Raw genomic sequence first — 23,753 nt, 5'->3', positions numbered from 1 at the left:
TTCGCGTTTACACGAACAGATTCGCATGTATGTGTGTATGCAATTTATGCGCAACTTAAGCAGAACGAAGACCTTGATAGATTGATTTGAGCCGCAATCAAGTTCTTTCCTGTAACTGGCGCCATTGCTCATCGACACTTAGGCGTATTTACGCGTTTTAATATTTCCTGATTTTCGTATTATTACTATAATGAATTTACTAATTTATCATTTCTCCTAAATTTTAAATTTTACAATAAATTTACTAATTTATATTTTAATTTATAGCTTACCCTTAAATTTTACAATAAATTTACTAATTTATATTTTAATTTATAGCTTACACCCTTAAATTCTATAGTGAATTTACTAATTTATATTTTAGTTTAAAATTTCATCTCAATTTTAAATTTTATAATAAATTTTAAATAAATTCACTAATTCTTACATTTTAATTTAAAACTTCCCTTTAAATTCTATAAGAAATGTACTAATTCATATTTTAGTTTGAAACCCTACCCTTCAATTTTATAATTTTACTAATTTATATTTTAATTTATAAAATTTCCTCTCAATTTTAAATTCCATAATAAATTTACACAATCAATGCAAAACATCTTTATTTTTCATAAAGATCCGCAGTCTATTCATTAATAAATGATTACTGATTATTTACTAATCAGTAGCCACGATTAATGATTGGATTTTATATTAATCGTGATTTTCAATCAATAAGCATATTACGTTTTGCCCAATACTGGAACCAACCGCAGTTCAATTACAAAAATATGCGCAGCAGTTGAATTCGATATCATAATTCGGTTTGGTGTCATCGATATTGTAGATAGGTACAAGACATCGTAATGTTGGACCAACGCGGTGCACACTACGACATAGAGTCCCGAAATAAATCAACCGGGCAATTATAGAATTAAGTCAGGCTCGATGTGTTAGCGGAAAACACACAGTTGAATCAGAAACGGCATCGCGCTCAAAATACAACGCCCCTTCGTGGCCACGGCTTTCATTGACCTGCCAAGGACTCGTACTATACTTTACTTTTATTGTATGGAAATTAACGAGCAAGAACTGAGAATATGAAACGAGGCACAAAGAGAGGTCTCGCTACTTCGCGAGATTTTCTTCAACGTAACGGCGCGGCGCGGCGCGTTGTTCTTTCAGTCTTTCAGAAGGAAACCATTCCTGTCGTCACTCTTACATACACGACAAAACCGATTTAAAGATATCTTATCGAACGATCCTTTTATTGTACAGGGTGAGTCTCCTAATGTGACGTTCTCAAATAACTCGTAAGTTATTTGTTGTACAAAAGAAATGTTCCTAAGACAGGCCTGGCCAACACGCGGCCCGCGGGCCGCATGTGGCCCGCCACGTTAAATTGTGCGGCCCGCTGTAACGTTACGCGTCATCAAAGTGGCCCGTGAAACCATTTGGGTTGGCCAGGCCTGTCCTAGGAGGACATACAAGGCTCCAATCTGATTTTTGAAGATATGAAGATCACCTACAGTTTCTTAAATGGAATGCCCAATATTTTTTATCGAACTCGAATGAAGCGCAAAATTCTGCGTAAAAAAATATTTACCTTCATATATAATAAATCTAATAAATCTAATAATAAACGAGATATTATCAACATAATTTCCCATATGAGTAATAGCAATTATCTGGAAGCAAGTAGGTGCTTGAAATAATATCCCTCAACTTGAATAAGTACGTGTGGAAAATTATTTCGATAATACCTCGTTAACTATTAGATTTATGATAAGGTGGAGTGGGGAGTAAGTCCGTTAATTGGTTGTTTTTATCATAATATGAACGAAATTTTTCTCTAAATTCTTCTAATGTTTTCATTGTTTTAAATGACACCTCATTTATGTCATAAATGCATAAAATCCGCTGTCTAATAAATAATCACTATTATCACTAATTATAATACGTTACAATCTTTTGATATCTAGGAGACATTTTTGCGATATAATAATACCTGTGTGTTTCGTAATGTTCACAATCGCCGATAATCTCCCAAATAGCAGCCGTCCACACCTGCGACAAATTCAATATATTTTTTGGCTTTTATATGTATCGTTCGTGGCGCAGGTGAGGGAATTAATTGAACCGCTCGAGTGTAGGTGTGTAATCGGTGTAACCATTAATTCCGATAAAATACGACAAAATAAAGCCGGACAGCACATCTGAAACCGAGAATTTACAATAAATAAATACCTTAATGGTGCCTCTATATGGAAATCCAAACTTTCGCCAGGAAATTTGCATTTTCGACCTGTGACCCACAATCATTTCCATACTGATGAACAGTTCTGAAAACAAATTTTAAAGTATACAAAAAAAAAGGGAAATTCTGCCTGGACTCCAGGACAAAATGATAGCACATTTTACACCTGCTTAAACTTTTCCATGTTATTAATCATGTTTCTCAGAAAATTCTACGAATGCAAATGTGTGCAACCGGGACAGTTAGGAGGTTAACACAATTATTATCGAGTTATTATGCTTCCTATAAAATTCTCAAACCCAGTTTATTTTATTTACTTCGGTTTAATTGTTATCTCTAGATTTTCTTCTTCTTTTTATACTGCGAAGCTATACACTATCTCACAGTGTAGGACTTGCTATTATCGGTGGATGCAGAATTGAATGAACGATCGTTCTTTATCAGTGCATCGTTTCATAAAGTTGATTCACTTTACGCAAATCGCTTCATTAATGAAAGGCTCCTCTGGAACGAGTTGACCATGAAACTTATCACTTCTTAAGATTCTGGGACATTTTTAAAGCGTACTTGTTTATCAGAACTTTACATGTACACTAACATTCAAAAGTGTAGTCGGGTTGGAAACAACAACTGACAAATGGACTAAGGTCACTTTCGAAATAAAAATTTCTATCATTCTATTAACCAGCTAATTTCCTTTCTACAAAATCTTTGCGATTTTAAATATATTAGTTACAATTCGCTTCAGAATGAAAAGATAACGTAGAAATGTAAATATTAAAATTGCTAGCTTGATTTCTCTTGAAAATGGACTTAGGCCACTTTCAAAATGAACGGCTCAATTGTGTAAATTAAAATTGAAGATAGGATCGTAAGTTCCCTACCTCAAAATGAGGTACAATGAACCCTGTCAACTGTAACAGTATTTCTCGATCAAAACGCATTGTAACTTTTGCATTCTAAAATCAGACGTTTCATATGCAACAACCTAATAGATAGTAATTGAGCGGTAGTGAGGATGGCAAGCTATAAGCGGTGAAAGACTAAAAATAACACTAAGTTTTCATCGTCTTTCGGATCCTAAAATTTCGAAGTTAAAAACTCTCTTGTACCAGGAACCTTTCAGTCGGAGACCCCTCGGCTTCTACGAAAAAAGCGACGGCTGTAAGAACGGATTTTTAAATTTACATTTTCAAACATCTTCGTTTGTTTCAGGGAACACTTGTGCCCCTTTTGTTAGGGTGGGAGCCGTGCTATAAACCAGCGATTTAATAACCAACAGTGAACTTAGACCGTCAAAGGTTAAAGCGCGGAACTGCAGCTGCCTGCGCGGCACGGCGCGGCCTGTTGGTTTAAAAATTGCAGTTCCAGCCAGTCTGACACGTGGGGGCCTTTTTTACGACTGATTTGATGTTGTGGCAGCCGCAGCGTTGTGACGGACAGAACCGTTCGCCGTTACGGAGGTTTAAAAGCAGCAATAAAAGGATCTTGGAAGAGTCGTGTGCTGTTGCTGTAGGCTGTTGCTGTATCGCGGTCGCGTACACAGGACAAGGCGGATCCGATATGGATCTACAGTTCAGGGAGAGTCGAGTGCCATGTGCCGTATGCTTACTTAGTATCGTCCACAAATTCCACTTGCTACTATTATTATGGGGCAAAGGGAGTAATTAATAATACAGATAATATTCAACATCAATTACTGCACTGAGAAAAAAATGCTGTCGAAACAAAAAAAATATACAGTTGATTCAATAAGATGTACTATTGAATAGTGCCAATATCATATGAACTTATTTTAATATTTAATACTATTGAATTTCAATAGCAAAACTCATTTCCGCCAATCATATAAGCGAATAGCTTGACATCAAAGTTTTCAAAAAAATAAGATATGGCCTCAAACCAATTCCAGTATAAATCAATACATTTCTCAAATTTTTTTAACAACATATCTGATTGAAGGAAAAAGAGAAATATTACGAATAATAATGTACGGTATTGAATCGAATAATATTTTCAATCATTTCATGATAGACAATTCAAATACATCACGATTTGCTTCTAAATTTCATACTATTGAAAAGAATACATTGATATTCATCGGAGTAAAAAAATTTACAATAACACGCGTGTTATTGAAGTAACTACTTTTTTTTCTCAGTGTGTTTATCAAAAAATAATAAAGAAAAATTGAACGAAAACTGGTCGGGCGAACATAGTATACCTTTGGATTGTATAGTAATAAAACTTTAATTACACATTTGTTTTGATTAAAATTTCGAATGCAATATACTATAACTGTAAGCATGTATTTTATATTGGCAGTATAGTGGAAATTGACCGCGTTCATCCATTAAAAGCAATTTGTAAGCGGAAACTGATGGAAGTTGATACTATCCTGTATACGCTCTAACTTACTTCAGTTTTAATTCGTATTGAATTTCCAATAACTTCACCTTTAATATCTCAGGTATGACACGCAGGTTTTGCACACCAAATGCACCCTTTTGCGAGTTAATTTCACTATTTTGCAAGTTAATTTCAACCATTTATTATACAAATAAAGTATTTTTAAGTATGTTTTTGATTCGAGGCAATCAAGCATTTTTTAATGTTTCTTCCTGGAAATAGTAAACAGATAGAGCGGAGAGACTCTTGAAACCCCCTATACCAGGCGTGGGCAATTTTGCCTCAATTGAGGCAAAACAGTCCCCACCGTAGTGCCCACTGTCCCCCACCAGCATCCGCCGTTACTATGTAGGAAGGACACGTTTCGCTTGTAGCAGGCGTTTGAGGGGCTCCACCCGTGCCCACGCCTGACCTATACCTTTGGATTGTAACTAGGAAGGGACTAGAATCTTACTAGATTTTGGGTCGAAGCATGGGTTTGCGCAAGTTAGAGCGTATACAGGATAGTATCAACTTCCATCAGTTTCCGCTTACAAATTGCTTTTAATGGATGAACGCGGTCCATTTCGATTACTGCCAATATAAAATACATGCTTACAGTTATAGTATATTGCATTCGAAATTTTAATCAAAACAAATGTGTAATTAAAGTTTTATTATTAAGTATAGGATATTTATAGGTTGTTATATTCCTACACTCGTTTATACATACGATCATTTTACGTTTTACATATTTCATTTGTACAGTTTGACACATTTTAAGTTCATTAACATTCGCGCAGTTTAATGATAAGACTGAATTACAACATGGATGTAGTTGCTATCCGACTTCCTATTCGACATCCTGTATCTTTTTATAGAGATAAAACGAAACACGATTCGCTGCACTCGTTGCTATACTCTAAAGTTTAAATTCATGAAGAATAAAAACACAAATTCTCCATACTTCACTCACCATCTTTAATCGTATATATTCTCAATAAAGTACTGAAATAAATGAAAGATACAAAAACTGTATACCAATTAAATTAGTTATTATCATTAATTATTACGTAACAAATATTTTTTGCATTACAATAACCTGAAGAGATATTTAGGTGTCCTGTTTTAGACGAAACACCCTGTTATATACTATTTACAGCACGTATTATAATATTCGTCCGTATTTATTCTATATATTGAAGAATTAAATTTGAAATAACGTGACCTTTTTGAAGAAATTGTGTCTCGTTACAACCTTTCGCCCTACGTTCTTTTCCTTAGACATTGTGTCATGTTATTAAGACTGGTGTCGTATAAAAAAACGAATTTTGTAATTCTTATATGCGATCTTGTAATCATAAAGTGAAGATGTGAAGAGAAAATATTCACAGGAATATATGTATGTGTGTGTGTGTGTGTGTGTGTGTGTGTGTGTGTGTGTGTGTTAGAAACATTATTTGAATGTATGCCACATTGATACGATCAGAATCAGTTAAGATAAAAGTACATCAATGGAAAACGAAAGGAATAAATTAACATATTCATCGGAATGTTGTCTTCTCTTATGGTAGCATTTAACTGTTGCTTGTGAACTTTCACTTGTTTTCCATTGCTATGCATCTGCTAAATTTACTGTAAAATGAAAGATGAACAGCTCAATATTGATTTACATGTGTGATAAAATTTCAATTACAATTCTAAATTACAAATCATACAAATCATAAAAACTTGAATAACGAGTTATACAGTCATACTACCACATTATCATAGTTAGGCTACAGTCATCTACTAGTATTGGAAAACTTCCTAACAGAAATCCTTAGCTGTGAATCGTACATTTTTAAAAATCATCAATAATGTAAGAAACTTGTCTGTTACAAAAAATCTTTTTCTTTTATTTCTGATATTTCTCCAACACCTAACCCAGATCATAGGAAATACATAAATCCGATAAGGTGTTTTCAACTACATATGTGGTACTTGTTTTTCCTATATCACTTTGTATCCTGTCTAGTCACCATCAAAACAACTCGTGATCATCTAATCGCCGATATACTCACTTTTCCACGCACATTTGGTTGTTTTCCCGCGATAAGCCGAAGTTCTGCTCTATTCGTTGCATCATTTCTCTCGACGTGGTTCGAATTCTTGTGGAAAAGAATTTTCTGCTCTCCTCGTACATATACATACAGAGTGTCTGGCAATTAGTTATACAAATAACACTGTCCAACAAATTTCAACTTTTTTCATGTTCCCTAATTACTGTTGGGTCCTTCTTATAGAGTTCTTTGCGCTGATTCCATATCTATTTTTAATTGTTTCCCTATACGCAGTTTTTGAGGAACATGGCTTTGAAAAAAGAACATATTTTTCAACTTTAAACAAATATTGTGATGTTATTATAAAAGATATTGAATTGTTCTTTGCAGCAAAAGATTCCGTAGACTTTCCCGAACACAGTGATATCCAACATTAATACATTATGATTGTCTAAACATGTTTAAATAATGATTAAAGACGGAGAGACACCGCTTTTGCACCAATTTTTGAGGATATTTTTCAATTTATCTGAAAAAATAAGAGTCCAGCGGAAAATCGAACTATACCACTCGATAGAGCAGACTTTTATCTCGAGAAGCCACCCTGTCAAGTTTGGATCGTCGATGTTTTTTTCGAACCAGAAAGCAAAAAGTTGCCGCAAGTGTACAGAATCTTTTGTTATGAAGAACAATTCAATATCTTTTATAATAGCACCACAATAGTTGTTTAAAATTGAAAAATGTTTTTTTTTTCAAAGTCATGTTTCTCAAAAACTGTGCTTTTTTTTATTTTTGCATGCAACCTTGTAAATTGTAATTTTTGGAAAATCTTTTTGGCAGATCATTCAGTAAACTGATGCTTCTAATTGCTTACAAAACAACAGATCGTTTGGTACAATTATAAAAAAGTTATACTGTTTTAAAGTGCGTTCAAATACATTGGTGGTTCACTGTAAGTGCTACTGTGGTTAGGAACACTATCAGAGAAGAAAAAGTATATTTTTATTTAATTTCCGTTTGTAACAATTCACTTGGAAAATTTTTATTCTGCAGGAAAGATCTGTAGTCTAATTGTCACATACATATAAGATTTTCAATACCGTTATCATTGTTACGTGGCCTGTTCGCTTCCGCAATGAAAGCCAATCAAACTCAATCCACAAGTCACTTTGTATTAACAGTATTGACACGCATCGAACAGTCCACAGATCACAAGATACATATATATAAATGAAAAGTGTATTTGATGCCGATGATAATATAATTGGACTAGAAATATGACGATCAATTGTGTCGTCCTGCAGTTAACACAGTGACTTACGTTTCATTTTCAAGTTATACGAGTTCATAATGGATAAAGTCCAACAGTAATGTGCGGTATTAAACAGTTAAATAACGATTTAAGTGTGATACAATTGACTGACTGTTAAGTCAGGGCAATCTCATGAAATCCGTGCGACACGACGCGACGGCCACGTGGTGTATCAGTCATTGAACATGGCTTGTTTTTCTTTCAGATTCTACAATTTCTTCGTGGCTGAGGATTTTTTAAAAGAATCCCTCAACAGCAATTTTAATCATAAAGCAACAACTCACCCTCGATAACAAAATCGAATAATTTCCTACGGGATTGTGTAAAAGAAGATTTTTAAGCTTCCATTTGGTGCAGCACAATTATTGAAAAGCCTATTATTAATAGGCTATCGGTAGATAAAATGTTAACTGCGTTACCCGAGACCAGTGATGGCATGAACTGCTACTTTTGGAACACTCGTGATTAAATTTTCGTTTGAACTAAATTTTCCCATTCAGTTGTAATGACAGTTTCCAATTCATTTATATTTTCAAAATGTAAGAATAAAATTCATTAATTATAACTAGACTGCGGATTTTATGCATTTATGACAAAAATGGGCACGTACAATTTAAAGCATGGGTCGAATTCAGAAAATTTAAGGACATCTGTGTATATTAATTTCAGCTCAACAAGACGATTAAAAGAAGAAAGAAATTTCTATTTGGCTTCTGTGTCTTCCAATCAGTGCAAACATTTCTTATTTTGCATAAAGATCCGCACAGTCTAATTATAACATTCATTAAATAAATTACTTTGATTTTATGGAATTTTCTCGGCTGCTGTTTCGGCAGTCAAAGTATTACTCTGAATGAACGTAATTCTTGTTGACATTACCTGACCTGGTGAATAAAAAATTTGCGTGGAAATACCTTTTTCGTCCTCAGCCCGCCATGTTTTCTAGTTTTAGTGGAACATTGGCTGGTAACGACGCGACGATTCATTTCGTGCCGCAATCAAGTAATCACGGCTAGCTTTCCTGTCGTCGACATAAACGTCGCTTGACTTTCGCGAATTACAAACGTGTCTTCTGCTGCGCGAACAAGATTACATTGACAGTCGCCCCGTAACCAGTAAGTGGCCACTTTCAATTGTAACGGCAGAAATCTCGCGCAACTTTCCATTTCAATCTGGCATATTGTTTGCATCGAGCTTTGCGCGCGTCTTCCACCTTGCCTCGGGCGTTGCTGGGCAAAAAGCATTTCGGTTTCGATAATACTAAATACAATTGGCCCAACGAAGATCTGCCAACATTTAAATACATCGTTTAACAGACGCTAGAAATGTTGCTACAACCAGAAATATGTTATATACTGTGACTCCCACAAATCTTCGGACACTCTTCAAAAAGCCGATAACTTTTTAAAAATTGGACTATACGGACTATATGGACTATAATTAGTTTACTACAGGATGTGAAAAGAAATTCTTTTGAAAAAATGCAACTTTCAGTATTCTTTCTACAATTCCGATCTATTGCAATTTTTCTAAAAATTTCTTTTCACATCCTTTAGTAAACTAATTGCTCTAGCTTCCCAAAAAAGTTCAAATCGTATAGTACAATATTAAAATAGTTAGCGCCTTTTTAAGTGTCCGAATATTTGCGGGAGTCACTGTACTTACAATTTGTAATTTTTGCGCGATATTGATCCAGCAAAGTTTCTAATCGATCAAATATTTTCTTATTTATTCGTTTTGGCAAAAGATCATCGAACAAAAGGGAAAATATCTTATTCATTAAAGTTTATTGCTTGAATAAAAAAATTCGACTCTCTCTCTCTAATTCACCTTAAAAAATACCGAGACTACTTTCTTGCCAACCCAATAGAATGGAATTATTGTAGGTCGCGCGCGTAAGTTGAATTCTTCTCGTGTTACGTCACAGTCGTGAATGAGGTAAATGAAAAATACAGGGTGACCAATTTCTGTATTTGTTCATTTCGACAAGATTGCAAGCAGATGCGGATCAATGTTTGCAAAACTATTGCGCATAAAAGATATTATTTCTAATGATGTACGCATTGTTTCGAAATATTGTCGCTGCAAAACGAAGAATAAACGCGGTGGTCGCGGCTTGAGTAAGATGTTTTCGGACACGTTGTATATATGTATGTATGTACGAACAGCAAGGACTTTCGCTTTCGAAAGCTGTGCCACTTATCGATTGACTTTCTTCTCTTCCGCCATCGTTCATTTTCTATCTAGTTCTGTCGCAGAGTATACTCGCGGATGTTTACTGTATTTCACTTTTATACTGTCACCTTACGACACTCTTTACTTTTCCTTTTTATCGAGAACTACTTTCGTTCAACGTGTTAATTTAAAGTTCATTACGATACGTGCACTTTCTTTTTACGGATCCGTGAAACTTGCGAACAGTTTCTTAGCTACGGTTGAACCGTCTCATTGTTTCGAGCAGGGCTTGAATGAAACTGAAAACTTTTATAAATAAAAGTGTGTAGTAGTCGTAAATGAAAGTTTATAATTACAATAATTAATTAAATGCTCGAAACATCGTTCGAAGCATTTTAAATTACATTGAATGGACTCGGGCTGTTTCAAATTTTATGACAAATCTAGTTGTTAATTTTGAAAGTGGCATTCTTGATAAAAAGCACATATTATTCACTTAATAATCGCTATTGTTTTAATAGGAATTGTAAATTGAACTCTCTTAGATACACTTGAGGAGTGTGATGCATTGGTATCCTATACGTGTATTTTTAATTTCGTTGAAACGCAGACTCGTTTAAAGTTAGATGAACTTGGGCCACTTTGAAAATAAACGACCCATTTCATATGCAACAACCTAATAGATAAAGAGATCGTTAATTAGAAGGAACACAGGGGAACAACGGAGCGCGACGGATGACAAAAAAAACAAACGTATTCTCGAAGTCGTTGCCGTAAACGTGAATCTCATAGTGATTTCATTTTCTTAATTACGTACTCCATGCACGAGCGCGGTTCTTGCGCCGCGACGCGACGACCCATGGTTTGTTCGTTTCCTCCGTGTTCGTTTACATTTTCCACCTTGACTGCGTTGTTTCGTGACGGAGTCAGAGTCACCAAGACATCTCTACCGCTACGTGATCCTTCTTTCGTAGAGAAAACGCTCGACTGCAGATAAATCATGGATGGCGTGGCTGACTCGTAATAATGAAATGTTATAGAGAGAGCCCAGCGGGAAATGGTAGACGAGTTGAAGAAGCAAAAAGAAAGGATAAAATATAGCCGAACGTCTACCATTTGGACTCTGCACACGACCGTAGCTACCAACGAATCGTGCATACAACGCAAACGTTCGCTTGTGTTTTTGACATTGCAGATAGATTACATCGTAATTCCCCTTCATTTTCGATGACTTTTCGAGTTCACAAGCGGTTACAACCACAAAATTACTGTATTTTCGACTTCGAAGTATTCTTTTTCACAGATTTATCGACGCTGTTCTAGCGTCGAGTATTTGTTGGCTCCAGGCGGAAATTGACAAGTTTCGTTAATCCTTGTGTAGTCAAACGGGTACCATTTTCCATATTTTCTTCAAGTAATTTGTAATGTTCCTGTGCAAAATATTGCAAAACTTATATATTGCAAAATTCTTTGTACAATTTTACGTCGATTGACGTTTCGCGAAGAAAAAATTTGTGTAAAATATTTTGAGTAATTAAGCTTCAAAGACCAAAAACTATTTAATTGATTTCCACCTCAATCCAAATAACAAATACATCATTTTTGGAATTATTTAAATAATTTTTATTTAGATAAAAAGTTTAGTTATTATTTGCAATTAAAATCACACGTTCATTTATTATTTAATTATTTATTATTTAAAATAAAATTTGCCCAACACTGGTTTCAATATTAAAAGCAAAACTCAAGGAAAAAAAATTCCTAGAAATATATTATTCAAGCATAATTTTAGGAAAATCAACAATTCCTATTTTAAATTTTATATGAGACACCTCAATTTGTAATTTCAAAATATTTCACAAACGAGAATTATTACCTTCCACTTTTTTATACATAAATGTTCCAAGAATCGATCTGTGAGAACAGAAATATGTTGAAAAGACTTTACAGTAAACAATTAGATGGCAAGGTGGTCAAGGGAGTGCTCGTTAACATCATTAACAAAAGGAATTGTTATAAACATTAAACAGCCAGAAATAATAAATTTATCTGTGAATTGTATTGAATAAATTAATGCGTGCGAATGTTCATGGTTTAAAAGTTATTCCGTATCACGAATACTATTGGCCATTTTGACTAAAAAATTAGGTGGTCAGATAGCCAAGGGATTGCTTGTGAACATCGCTGTAAAATAGAATTGTAATAAACATTAACCAGCTGGAAATAATAAATTTAACAATAATTGTCACGGCGATCGACATCGATCGATATTCGGTGGGGTGGGGGGTGCCGCTCGAGCGCGGCGAGAGCTCTCCGTCAGTCAGTCAGTCGGGCCGGGGGGAGCGGCGTGAGCGGACGTGCTCCGGGACCAGGAGGACCGGAAGGACCAAGGACTTCCCATAGGTGGACCAGAGGTGGACCAGAGGTGGACAAGGGGTCATCCACAGATACCCTGGCCTACCTTCAACTGTCAATTCAAGGAACAACGGTAAGTTTTATTACTAATATTATTCAATGCTTCCTTTGTGTACCCTTGGCCCAGCTTAATCAAACTTGTCCTTCAACTGTTTATTCAACGAATACCATCGATAATTATCTCTAATATGCTAATTGGAATTTCCATCGAGACTTTCAGTATTGAATCTTCTTAAAATTTAAATTTTTTGGTTAAAATTGGCATTCCTCCGATCGGAGATCCCTCAGGGGCTCACTCACGGATGGGGCCGTGAGTGAGTACGGGGTGTAGCGTCCCCGGGGCTACCCGATGCACATATAAGTTGCATTCGTGTGAGCAGTTAGCATAGCTCTTGTGAATTGGTCGTATTCACACTCGTGTGCGGGGTTATAATTATTCTCACGAGCTAGTTCGCTGGTTGTATACGCACTTCTGTGCGGGGTTACAATTGCTCTCATGAGCTGGTTCTCTGGTTGAATTCGCACTCATGTGCAGGATTATAATTGCTCTTGTCAACTGGTTCACTGGTTGTATTCGCACTCATGTGCAGAATTATAATTGCTCTTGTGAAATTGTTGTATCCGCACTCATGTGCATGGTTAGGATTGCACTTACATGCGGGCTTATATTTGCTCTATTCGCACTCGTGTTATTTCTGAATTTCCAATTGTTGAGTTATCACATCTTGTTTGAAATTGCTTTCCTCCGATTGGAGGTCCCCCAGAGGCTCACTCACGGATGGGGCCGTGAGTGAGTACGGGGTGTAGCGTCCCCGGGGTATCCGAATCGCCTATAGGCCGCACTCGTGTGCGGGGTTAGTTTGGCTCTCGTGAGCTGGTTAGATTCGCACTCGTGTGCGGGGTTAGTTTGGCTCTCGTGAGCTGGTGTTAGGTTGGCTCTCGTGAGCTGGTTAGATTCGCACTCGTGTGCGGGGTTAGTTTGGCTCTCGTGAGCTGGTCGTAGGTTTGCTCTCGTGAGCGGATATTAGGCTTGCACTCGTGTGCGGGGTTATGTAGTGTGATATGTATGTCTAATCATTATTAGTCTGTTTTAGTTAGAATACACCAAGAAGAGGTCACACCAAGAAGAGGACACCCCGAGATGACGGCAAACCAAGAAGAGGATACATCGAGAAGACTGCATCATATTATTAAGTTAGTTTTATTTGCTGAGCAATTATTCTGCTCAGGCTCATGTTTCTTCTTTGCGAATCAAAGCCTTCTGCTTTGATTCTTCCCTCTTGTGCGATTTAGTTTTTTGGTCCACAATAATTGCTCGACTCGCGTGCATTAGCTATTGAGATTGTATATCGTCGTTGTAAATATGTCGAGTAATTATTGCCGTAACTTCACTTTGCTCGTTTGCTTGATTCCGACACAGCCTTCTGCTGTGAACGGTTGGAGCCGGTAGTCGGCGTCGATACATTGAGAGGGGTGGTTCATTGAGGCCTGTTCACTCGTATTTCCATTCTATCTGTTCGTAATCCTACCCGAGTCACCTCAACGCTTTGCGTTGCCTGGTGGCAGGTAGTTGGCAGAGAAATTCTCTGTTCGTCATCCTACCCGAGTCACCTCAACGCATTGCGTTGCCTGGTGGCAGGTAGTTGGCAGAGAGATGGTATTACGTTTGAACACTTCTCACTGTTCATTTCTCTTGGTGAGGACACGTCGGGTATCGGCTCTGGCCGGGGCTGGGCTGCAAGCATTGTACACGCCGCGTCACCTTCGAACCAGAGCCTTCTGCTCTGGTTCGCTTTTGTTTCTCACTTTGAAAGAATCAAAGCCTTCTGCCTGATTCGCCTTTGATCCCCCGTGGATCGGAGACTTCTTCTCCGATTCACACCTTTTGCTCCGCGATAATTACTCGACATACTTGCGTAATTTAGTATTAAGCCTGTCGTTGTAAGAAAGGGAGCCAGAAGGAATATTGCATTCGTTCTGACTCCCTTTCGGGTCTCTCGTGCAGCAACCTCCTCGTGGTGAGACCTGGGCAATCGGTATTATCCTCTATTTGTAAGAACTTTTAGTGTCTTATGAATAAAGGATAATATCGAGCTAATAGCTGCACATTTAATAAATATGTTGATTTTTCAATAAATTCTATTCCTATACCTATTGTCTTCCATTAAATTTTATAATTTCACCTTCCTTCAGATCAGAATATATGTATTATCCAAGCTGATTTGCCCCAGGCGTGAACAATGTCATATATCGTCTGATTCTATTTAGGTAAAGAGACGAGATAGTATCTCGTCGGTGATAGTATTATAAGGCAATTACAGAATGGGTAATGTGAGCATTCTATACCATATCATTCTCCTTCTACTTGACGAGTATCTCGTCGGTGGTAGAACTTTTAGCGATATTTTTTCGATATTCTTTTTCAAATGTATGCAATAACCTACATCGTTACAGCCATTAAAAATTATGTACTGCGTAAAACATACGGTAATTGGAAATATGAATAAACATAAATGCAATTTTGTATGTCATAGTTCGTCCGAGATCGACGACTCTGAACGAGAATACCCGGTTAATTTCAAAAATAATTTATAATGTATTTGAAAGAATGGATTCAAACAAATTTCAAACCAAACACATTAAGCTTATAAATAATACTATACATATAGTAATAATACTATAAATCAGACCTGGGCGGCGCTGGCTCAAAAAACACATGTTGCTACTACTCTGGGACTGTCTTACCCAGCAAGAGAAGGGAAGAAACAGCAACATGTGTTTTTCGAGCCAGCGTCGCCCAGGTCTGCTATAAATAATACTAATTTGTTAGTATACTTGCGATTGTAATATAGCTTTCTGTAACAACATACAAAAAGTTTCACTAACTTCACGACACAAGATGTCCGCCGATTTATCTCCTAACGCTGCTTGAGCAGAATTAACTCTACCAAGCTGTAACAACAAACCTGTAGTATCCTCGGCTAATGGTGGAAAAGCTAAACATATTCGCGTTAAAGCCGGTAGTACAGGCATAAATAAAATTACACGATCTTTAGCAGATAATACTCCTAATAGTGTTACCATAGTATTAATTGCTAAACGAGAAACGCTTAAAGCCTTTGGTAGAGCATACTGAATTGCAAGATGCGATGCCAAATCTACAGCAAATATTTGCTTCTCTGATTCTGGCTGAGATAACAATTCAGGGATCCAGTCAAGACATATGTGCATAGATGGGATACCAGTAACTGTGATGGGTAACAATTCTCTTGGGTAACCCTATTAAGAGAAAAATTTAATTAATTTTTTAAATATATATACATATATATGTATGGTATATGTTTGATTTAAACTCTCTAAACTAATTCTCCGCGGTAATTGTACTGTGCATTTTAATTTAATAATCGTTCTATAGAACGATGTATGTATAATAAATATCTTATTGTTTTCAAAGATACGTCAAATGTCTGAAGGACAAAGTTGAATGGTAAAAATCCATTTAAGAAAATGAAGGTGACATTTTTGTTAACCCTTTGCACTCGGACCTATTGTCACTCGAAAATTAAACATTTCTTCCGACTTAGAATATTTCCATTCTTTATGATTTTCTAAATTTGGTGGATATGAAATTGATATATTACCTTGTACAGTACTTAAAGGTTTAGTAATTGATTAGATACCAACATATTAAATAATGTAGACAATATTTTAAATAATGGTACAGCAATTTTTAGTGGAGCATCTCACCTTCACCACTCGAGTGCTAAGGGTTACTTACGATGAATTTTTCTCTATTATCCATTTAAGAGACATATAAGCTCTGCTTCGAAATTGTTTAACATCTTGAACGGACTTTGCCATGATACATTATATCATGAATTTGCATAGGCATGCACAGTCACAACAAAAATTGCATTATATAACCATTATAATAATTAGACTGCGAATCTTTATGCAGAATAAAAAATGTTTGTATCGATTGCAAGACACAGGAGCCAAATAGAAATTTCTTTCTCTTTTTAATTGTCTCTCTCTCTCTCTCTCTCTCTTATTAAGCTGAAATTAATACACTGACGTCCTTAAATCTTCTTAATTCGTCCACTGCTTTAAATTGTACGTGTCCATTTTCATCATAAATGCATAAAATCTCCGCAGTCTAATAATAATATTTGGATTCAGTTAACATACTTGGAAGTGAACCAATTTGGCCAATGATGGATCCGCTATGAAAACTTGATGCAAGTACGAGCAAATGATACTTCGAATTTCTCTTAAGGACCACATTTGCCCAGGAGTTTCTCTATCTTCTTTTGTTTCTAAACATGCCTCTAATAATATTTGAACGGCAGCACTTTCTTGCCCTGCCACTAAAGCTGTTCTTAAATCTTCTCTCTCAGTGTCACTTGTTAACTGACCAATTTTCTCAGTCAATGGTTTGTCTTGTATATGCCTAGATAACTGTGATCGAGAAGCAGCTAAAGCAGCTTGCAAGATTCTAAAAAATAAATTTATTGTTATTTTTTTTTGTACCTTTAAGAATATTAAAATTTATAAAAAAGAAACTTACCTTATAATAATAGATAAAATTGGGGCACATCTAAATACCCTTGTATCACATCTCAATACTTGTAAGGGATCTAAGACAATATTTTCTTGTGTCAGAAATACGTTTTTTATAATGGAATTCTCTATTAACAGTGCGTTTATAGATAACACCCACAAGCATCTTGGAAGCACGGTATTTAATCTAAGCCACACTTGTTTATATAATTCTGAAAAGTAAAATTAACATCTGCATGAGAATATTGAAATTTTAATGGTACTTTATAAGAATTGTTGATATAATTGTTCAAGACAATCTATATGTATACAGTTAAATGACTACATTTTCAGTAGATACTCTTATGTTTTCACTATAAGCTCCCAAAAACTCATTTTCATTGGTTTGATAGTTTTAGAATTACATATGATTCAATAAAAAAAGGTTGACACGTTTTTTTACACGTTCATAGGTCGCTAAAGACTACAACATATTTAAAAAATTTGAACAAAATTCGAAATTTTCTACAAAAAGTGTCCCTTTCCGCGTGGAATGACCCACAAGCTAATATAATCTACAAGTAAACGAAAGCTTACCTTGAATATATCTAGGAACTCCTTGATTCAAGATAGCCTTGAAATAATAAATTATGACTTCAGCATGAGGCCAGATATCAATTGGTTTTGTTGACATTAACTGTCGGAGCAATCTGCCTGTTCTCGAAGGGCACGTTTGAATGTGTGAAAATGTTTCGATAATCATGATATCGGTAATTTTAACATTTTCATAATTTATAACTGTTGAGTCTATATTAATCATCTCATTATCAAGCCAATCGTCTACTAATGAAAGATGAGGAAAATGAGTTGCCAATAGCCTGAGAAGAGGTGAAAAAAGGCCTGCATAATTCATTTGATCTCTTTGAACCAATTGGAGTAGGTATTTTATCGGCAACTCGGATAGAAATTCAGTTGAATATGATTTCACTTTTCTATCCTGTGATATAAATGTATGCATATTAGACAATCTGACGTCTTCGTACAATAGTAAGTAGTAGAGCAGTAACAACTGCGACGTAAGAGACGGTTTTGAAATATCAACGTCTGTATTATCTATCTCACAGTGAGCAGTAGTGATACCTTTCTTGAAATCAAAATTCGCTCCGAAAACACTGTTCTGAAATACTCTTCTAATTTCGTCTTCGGTGATCGGCTTGTTTGTGTGTTCCGATGTTTTATTGTTCGTTAATACGATAGAATTGACATATACTTCGACTAAAGCGGGAAGAACTGGATGTAGCGGTGGCACGCTATTACAAATTTGTTTGTAAATCCAATTTTTTATCGGAACTCTGTGTTTCGCAAATGCTCGCGATTTCAATAATTGATGAATACAATGCACAGGCAAAAATCCAGGAATATTTGCATTTAAATTAGCTGTTACTGGCACTTTTACTGCGTGCGCAGTAACAACTTGCTCCGTGAATATCTCTTGCATAAAGATCTGCTTCATTCTAGTCAAATTATTCGGTCTAATTGGTATTTTCATTCCAAGAGTTGCGCATACCAGTTCACAAATAGCTGATAGTTGATTGCTGTGGAAATGTATAGCCATCAAAAGTAACATTTCACCGAAACTAGCTGTTACACCGCTGGCACTTTCAAAGTAAGCTTCTTCGCGAACGAGCCACTGCACCCATTCGATACTACGCTTTTCGAGATTATGATGTCCTATTAACGACGAACATGCGATAAGCATACAAAGACCTAACGAAACGAATCTTACACCAGCAGGGGAGGGAGGCGGATGAGATGTTAACAATTGAACGATCATTGTTACCTCATCGTCTTGAAATTTAATACCTCCGATACCTCTTAACGCACAATAAAGACGTAGTAACGCGCTAGCTTGAACGACTTGGCTTTCTGGTAATTGGCCTGCATTTTGAGTTGTGATCACTTGTAAACGTTTGAGAAGTTCCTCTCTTAATGATTGCAACGCTGTATGAGATTCCCATTTACGTTTCTGTCCATTTCTGATAAACATTGCGATCCATGTTCTCACTTGTTGATCACTGCCGAGCAATAATCCCGATACAAATGCAACTATATCGCTTTCCGATTCATTGCTGTTTATACTTTGATGTTCTAGGCTTAACGTAATTGCTAAAGCAGGCATTCTACATAGTTCTACACACTTTGCTCTTATCGCTAAGGCTTGACTAGGATTCATTTGACATAACATAGTCAAAGCCATTGTTCTAATTCGGCTTAACGGCGATTCCTCTTGCCTTTCTCCGTTAGCAATTAAATGCGCACATACTTCGTTAAAACTATCAGGAATATTTGCAACTATCCAACAAATTATTTCTGGACCATGTTTAACATGTAATAATGTTTCTGTGATATCTAAAATTGATAATAAGGTTGGCAGCTCCGCAAGCGCAATGCAAATTACATAGCTAATCTCTTCCATGTACACTGCATTGTCGAACAAATCGGACTGCTTAATTTGAAATTCTTGATTCTTCTGTAATTCTTGTACTTGAGAGGCTATATATAACAATTCACTTAAAACAAGTCTTATACGCCTTGTCGACTCACTACGTTCAAACTCCAAAGCAAGACCACTTTGCAGCGATTGGGCAAGTACGCTATCCCTTTGCAAACTACCCAACTTTTGCCTAAAAATAGAATTAATTTAATTTATAGCAAATGTACAATTATAGATATACAGGGTGAGGCACCGAAGACTTGCGCCGAAAGTATCTCTGTTGTTTTTAGCAATACAAGAAAATGTTTCAGGCAGAGTGCTGTAAGCAGAGTTGTGCTAATTTAAATCATGAGTATAATCGAAACACAATGTAATTGAAATTAAATGTAATTAATCAAAATACGTCGTTCCATTTAAATAAAATGACGATGGTCTTGAAATATCGGAAAATATAACCTAAAGAAAAAAAACTTCTCCGTCACAATAATTGCCCCACTGATCCAAACATTTTCTGCTTGAAACATTTTCTTGTAATGCTAAAAACAACGGTGATATTTTCAGTGCAAGTCTTAGATGCCTTATCCTGTGTTTACTAATAGTAAAACTAACCTCAATTGCTGCTCTTTACGGACATCAGTTTCTAATGCATGAAAGTCTATCGAAAGCAGTGCAATTATCGAATTCACTGATTCGATACCAGACAAAATTGTTAAAACTTGTTTCCTTTCTTCCACACAATCCCTTGTTATGTCTAAAGGAGAAATTAAACTCATACGAACCAAACATGGTAAGATTGGTCGTATTTCTTTATGAGAACACATTGATAATTCATATATATCCACATTTTGTATTGCAGTAAAAATTCGTGGTGTTACAGACGTGCTTGCTTGCATGATTATCAATCGTTTTTCACTACTGTTTCGAATCAGATATACCCGGCTAATAGTGGCTAATAGTCAAATATTACTTTGTACAAAATCTGGCACGTTTTCAACTGTTTTCAACCCAGTGTTGTTAGATCGGGCGGTCTGCGCGCGCATACGCGACGATTCTAGCGTCAGTGAAGTACAAAATTGGGGAACCTTGGTCACCCCGCATAATTTCGCAAAATGTTTTTTTATGGAAAATATTATAACTGTGGTAAGTAGAAGTGATATTAAAGCATACGAATATTTACAAATGCAGTATACATTTTGTTACACTATATCTTTCGATTATTATCCTGCGAATAGAAGTGGTCAAAAGAAGATGCATTTTGATCTTTTGAAAAATTTTGATTTCATATTTCCCGCCCGCAGTACACAGCAAGATGGCTGCATTCAGTTTACACGGTTTACACTTGGATACGCAAGTATGAGAAATTGGATTGAATTGGATATACAATATACAGCATAACTGATAACAACACAAGTAGTCCAACTGAGTGCAACATATATAAATAGTTTATAATAAGAAGTATACAAATATTGTTAATTGTAGATAATATTTATTTTCCTTCTTTTTATAAAACGTTATTCAATTATCGATATAACATCGAAAGTAATTTCTTTCTGTGAGTTAATGTACTATGAACCGTTTGGATGATCCTCCGGGTCTCATGAAAGGCAGAAAAACATCTTTCATTGGAATGAACGGTAAATACCATAAAATTTCTATTTTTCACGCCAACCTATCGTTTCCACTGCTAAAGAAACAAATTTTTATTATTTCTATATTCTTATACACTCTTTAATTGAATTATTTTATGCATTTGTGCCTCAAAATTTCTTTTTGTGTGTATTCTTCTTAGGTATTGTCAGGTATATATTGTGTACATATATTTATTACATCATTAATATACGTGAAAGTGAGAAAATCAAATTGCTGACGCTTGTAATGTATTTTGGAGTTTATTGAAAAGAAAAATACATGTATGTGTCTCATAGTCATTGAACTTTCACACACAGTCTACATACATTATTAATTAATTAAATGTCTTGAGGATAAAGTGATATGGTTTAATGGATCTCACACGATGCTCTAAAAATGATTGTTTTTATGTCATTTTTTAAAGAGAAATCAAGGTCACTATCCTTTTTTAAACAGCCATGATGATAGTTGCTTTAATTGCTCAATATAATTACTCAAGATTATTCAAGTTCAGAGACAGAAGGAATGTATAAGATTTAAAATATGAAAGTAGAATATGATTATTACGAGTTACATTTATAGTAAACATACTATAGTCCTCCGTATCCCGTTATTGTATGTTTTCAAACATTCACTAGTCGATTACGCTGCCATTTATTGGGTTGGCAAATAAGTTTGTTCAGTTTTTTAGAGTGGAATAAATCACAAAAACTGAACAAAGTTATTTGCCAACTATCAGTATGATTCCAAATGTGATTCCGCTGTCTTGTTCAGTAATTGAAAGGAGTAATATGGTAATGGTTTGTTATGAACGTAGACAAAATGTAGTACAGGCCCGACAGCTTTATGAAAATCATCAACACAGGTTCCACCGTCAATATTTCACCGACTCCAGATTTGACCAATAATGTCTTTAAGGGGATAGACTCGTTTCCAGGATTGCAAGGGTACGAGATGCGCTTTCTGATTTCTCGATAGTGTAAAGATGGGCTTTTTCAATAGTCAAAATCAACTGAAACTCAGTCTACTCTTTAAAAAGGTCTTTATTTCCGGAAAGGACAGAAAGAAACGTTTTTCCTTGAGAAGGATCTGCGGTGAACTAAGTAAAAACTGAGCTGCGTAGTACGTGGACACTCGAAAAAGAAAGTGGGGCCCTTACATACCTACGGGCAAGACCCTTCTGCGACACATCAGGCATACGCTATACTATCCTCTTTTATTTCAAGGACATTTTAGAAAGTCGAGGCAATTTTGAGATCATCGGTACATCCAACAATTATAATAACATTGAAATGTATTGTAAATATTACACACTAATGGAGAAATTATGAAGCATACATGTTGCATCAACGCTATAATATAAACAACAATTTAATTTGATTTATAGGTGGTCCAGAAACAGAGGAACAGCAGCGCTTACGGTTTCAGGTTGAACTTGAATTTGTTCAATGCCTTGCTAATCCAAACTACTTAAACTGTACGTTTATTTCGCCTCATTTGATTAATTTGTAATGTCTCTCAAATATATTAACTAATTGTTTGTTACAGTTCTAGCTCAACGTGGATACTTTAAGGATTCGACATTCATCAACTATCTGAAATACCTGTTATATTGGAAAGAACCAGAATATGCCAAATACTTGAAATATCCTATGTGCTTGTACTTCTTAGACTTATTACAATACGAACACTTTAGAAGAGAAGTAGTGAACTCACAATGTACCAAATTTATAGATGACCAACAGATTTTACTGTGGCAGCATTATACTAGACGTAGGACAAGATTACTGCAAGCAGCAGCAGAGCAAACACAACATGTCAATCCTCAGAATAACGGTATTGTGCAACCTAAAGTTCCTTGAACAATACGTATGACCAAAGAATATAGACAGTTAAGTGGGTCTATTAAAGCTACAACATAAAAATGTTGCTATATAAGAGTATTTCTATAGTTCCTTGTGAGAATTGTTTTATTAGTTATATTTCTTGGCTGTGGTAAACTGCAATCAAATTAAATACACGTCTATGTTCATTATATACGTGTAATTATATCTCCCTTTCTTCCTGCTATGTATTTTTTATATCTGACTTACAAGAACTTTTAATAGTAAAATAAGTGTTAATAGTGAATACTCCATATTCATTACAAAAGGAATAATATTAGCAAACGAACAATCATCAGAGTGTATACATGAAATGATATTCACATAAATAGCAGATTTGAAAAGGTGTATTTAGTCTGCATTACTAGATACAAATTGAAATGAAAGCACTCCAATTGTAGAATCTGATTTTGGAGGAGTGATGCTGAAACCTGAGTAGTTTAGCTATTAGGGAATACAGGTGTGAATGATTGGAGTGCAGATGTAAAACAAGACAAAATATATTTAAAAGAAACAAGATGTACAAAATTGGAATTAAATTTGAAGGACAGCTACCTTCACGTGGTAATCCAAAATTGCTTTAAAAAAAATCAGAACTGAGCAAAGAGTTATAGGCCAGTTTGCATTTTCTGTATTCGAAACA

General features: G+C 35.5%; 2 protein-coding genes across 5 annotated transcripts; one reads left to right on the top strand and one right to left on the bottom strand.

Moving 5' to 3' along the window:
* Positions 1 to 426: 426 nt before the first annotated feature.
* Ints2 (integrator complex subunit 2) lies at positions 427 to 20,623 on the bottom strand. Its single transcript, XM_076439978.1, has 5 exons — positions 20,208 to 20,623; positions 17,702 to 19,788; positions 17,133 to 17,337; positions 16,754 to 17,060; positions 427 to 15,844 (listed from the first exon to the last, which is right to left on the bottom strand). The coding sequence occupies exons 1-5, from the start codon at positions 20,489 to 20,491 to the stop codon at positions 15,392 to 15,394; spliced, it is 3,336 nt and encodes a 1,111-aa protein (XP_076296093.1). The 5' UTR covers positions 20,492 to 20,623; the 3' UTR covers positions 427 to 15,391.
* A 277-nt stretch (positions 20,624 to 20,900) lies between these two features.
* On the top strand, positions 20,901 to 23,262 carry Med31 (mediator complex subunit 31). 4 transcript variants are annotated; one of them, XM_076439981.1, is made up of 5 exons: positions 20,901 to 21,232; positions 22,093 to 22,174; positions 22,267 to 22,526; positions 22,615 to 22,704; positions 22,776 to 23,262. In XM_076439981.1, exons 3-5 carry the CDS (start codon positions 22,520 to 22,522, stop codon positions 23,087 to 23,089), a joined length of 411 nt encoding a protein of 136 aa, XP_076296096.1. In that variant the 5' UTR covers positions 20,901 to 21,232; positions 22,093 to 22,174; positions 22,267 to 22,519; the 3' UTR covers positions 23,090 to 23,262. The 4 variants fall into 4 exon arrangements, with proteins under 4 accessions (XP_076296096.1, XP_076296097.1, XP_076296095.1 ...); XM_076439982.1 differs by having other exon boundaries at positions 22,045 to 22,174; positions 22,290 to 22,526; XM_076439980.1 differs by having other exon boundaries at positions 22,045 to 22,174.
* The last annotated feature ends 491 nt before the right edge of the window (positions 23,263 to 23,753 follow it).

This window comes from Lasioglossum baleicum, chromosome 16, assembly GCF_051020765.1.
Source record: "Lasioglossum baleicum chromosome 16, iyLasBale1, whole genome shotgun sequence".
Taxonomy (NCBI): Eukaryota; Metazoa; Arthropoda; class Insecta; order Hymenoptera; family Halictidae; genus Lasioglossum; species Lasioglossum baleicum.
The sequence above is the reverse complement of the archived record's forward strand: the minus strand, read 5'-3'. Positions and strand labels throughout refer to the sequence as shown.

Excerpts from the sequence above, each read along its gene's own strand:
- Ints2 (XM_076439978.1), bottom strand. The coding sequence starts at position 20,491 with ATGCAAGCAAGCACGTCTGTAACACCACGAATTTTTACTGCAATACAA. Across the intron at positions 17,338-17,701 it reads AGTTCCTAGATATATTCAAG|AATTATATAAACAAGTGTGG; the intron begins GTAAGCTTTCGT and ends TTTACTTTTCAG. Across the intron at positions 15,845-16,753 it reads CCAAATTGGTTCACTTCCAA|GGTTACCCAAGAGAATTGTT; the intron begins GTATGTTAACTG and ends TTCTCTTAATAG.
- Med31 (XM_076439979.1), top strand. The coding sequence starts at position 21,166 with ATGAACCGTTTGGATGATCCTCCGGGTCTCATGAAAGGCAGAAAAACA. Across the intron at positions 21,233-22,614 it reads ATCTTTCATTGGAATGAACG|GTGGTCCAGAAACAGAGGAA; the intron begins GTAAATACCATA and ends TTTGATTTATAG. Across the intron at positions 22,705-22,775 it reads TAATCCAAACTACTTAAACT|TTCTAGCTCAACGTGGATAC; the intron begins GTACGTTTATTT and ends TGTTTGTTACAG.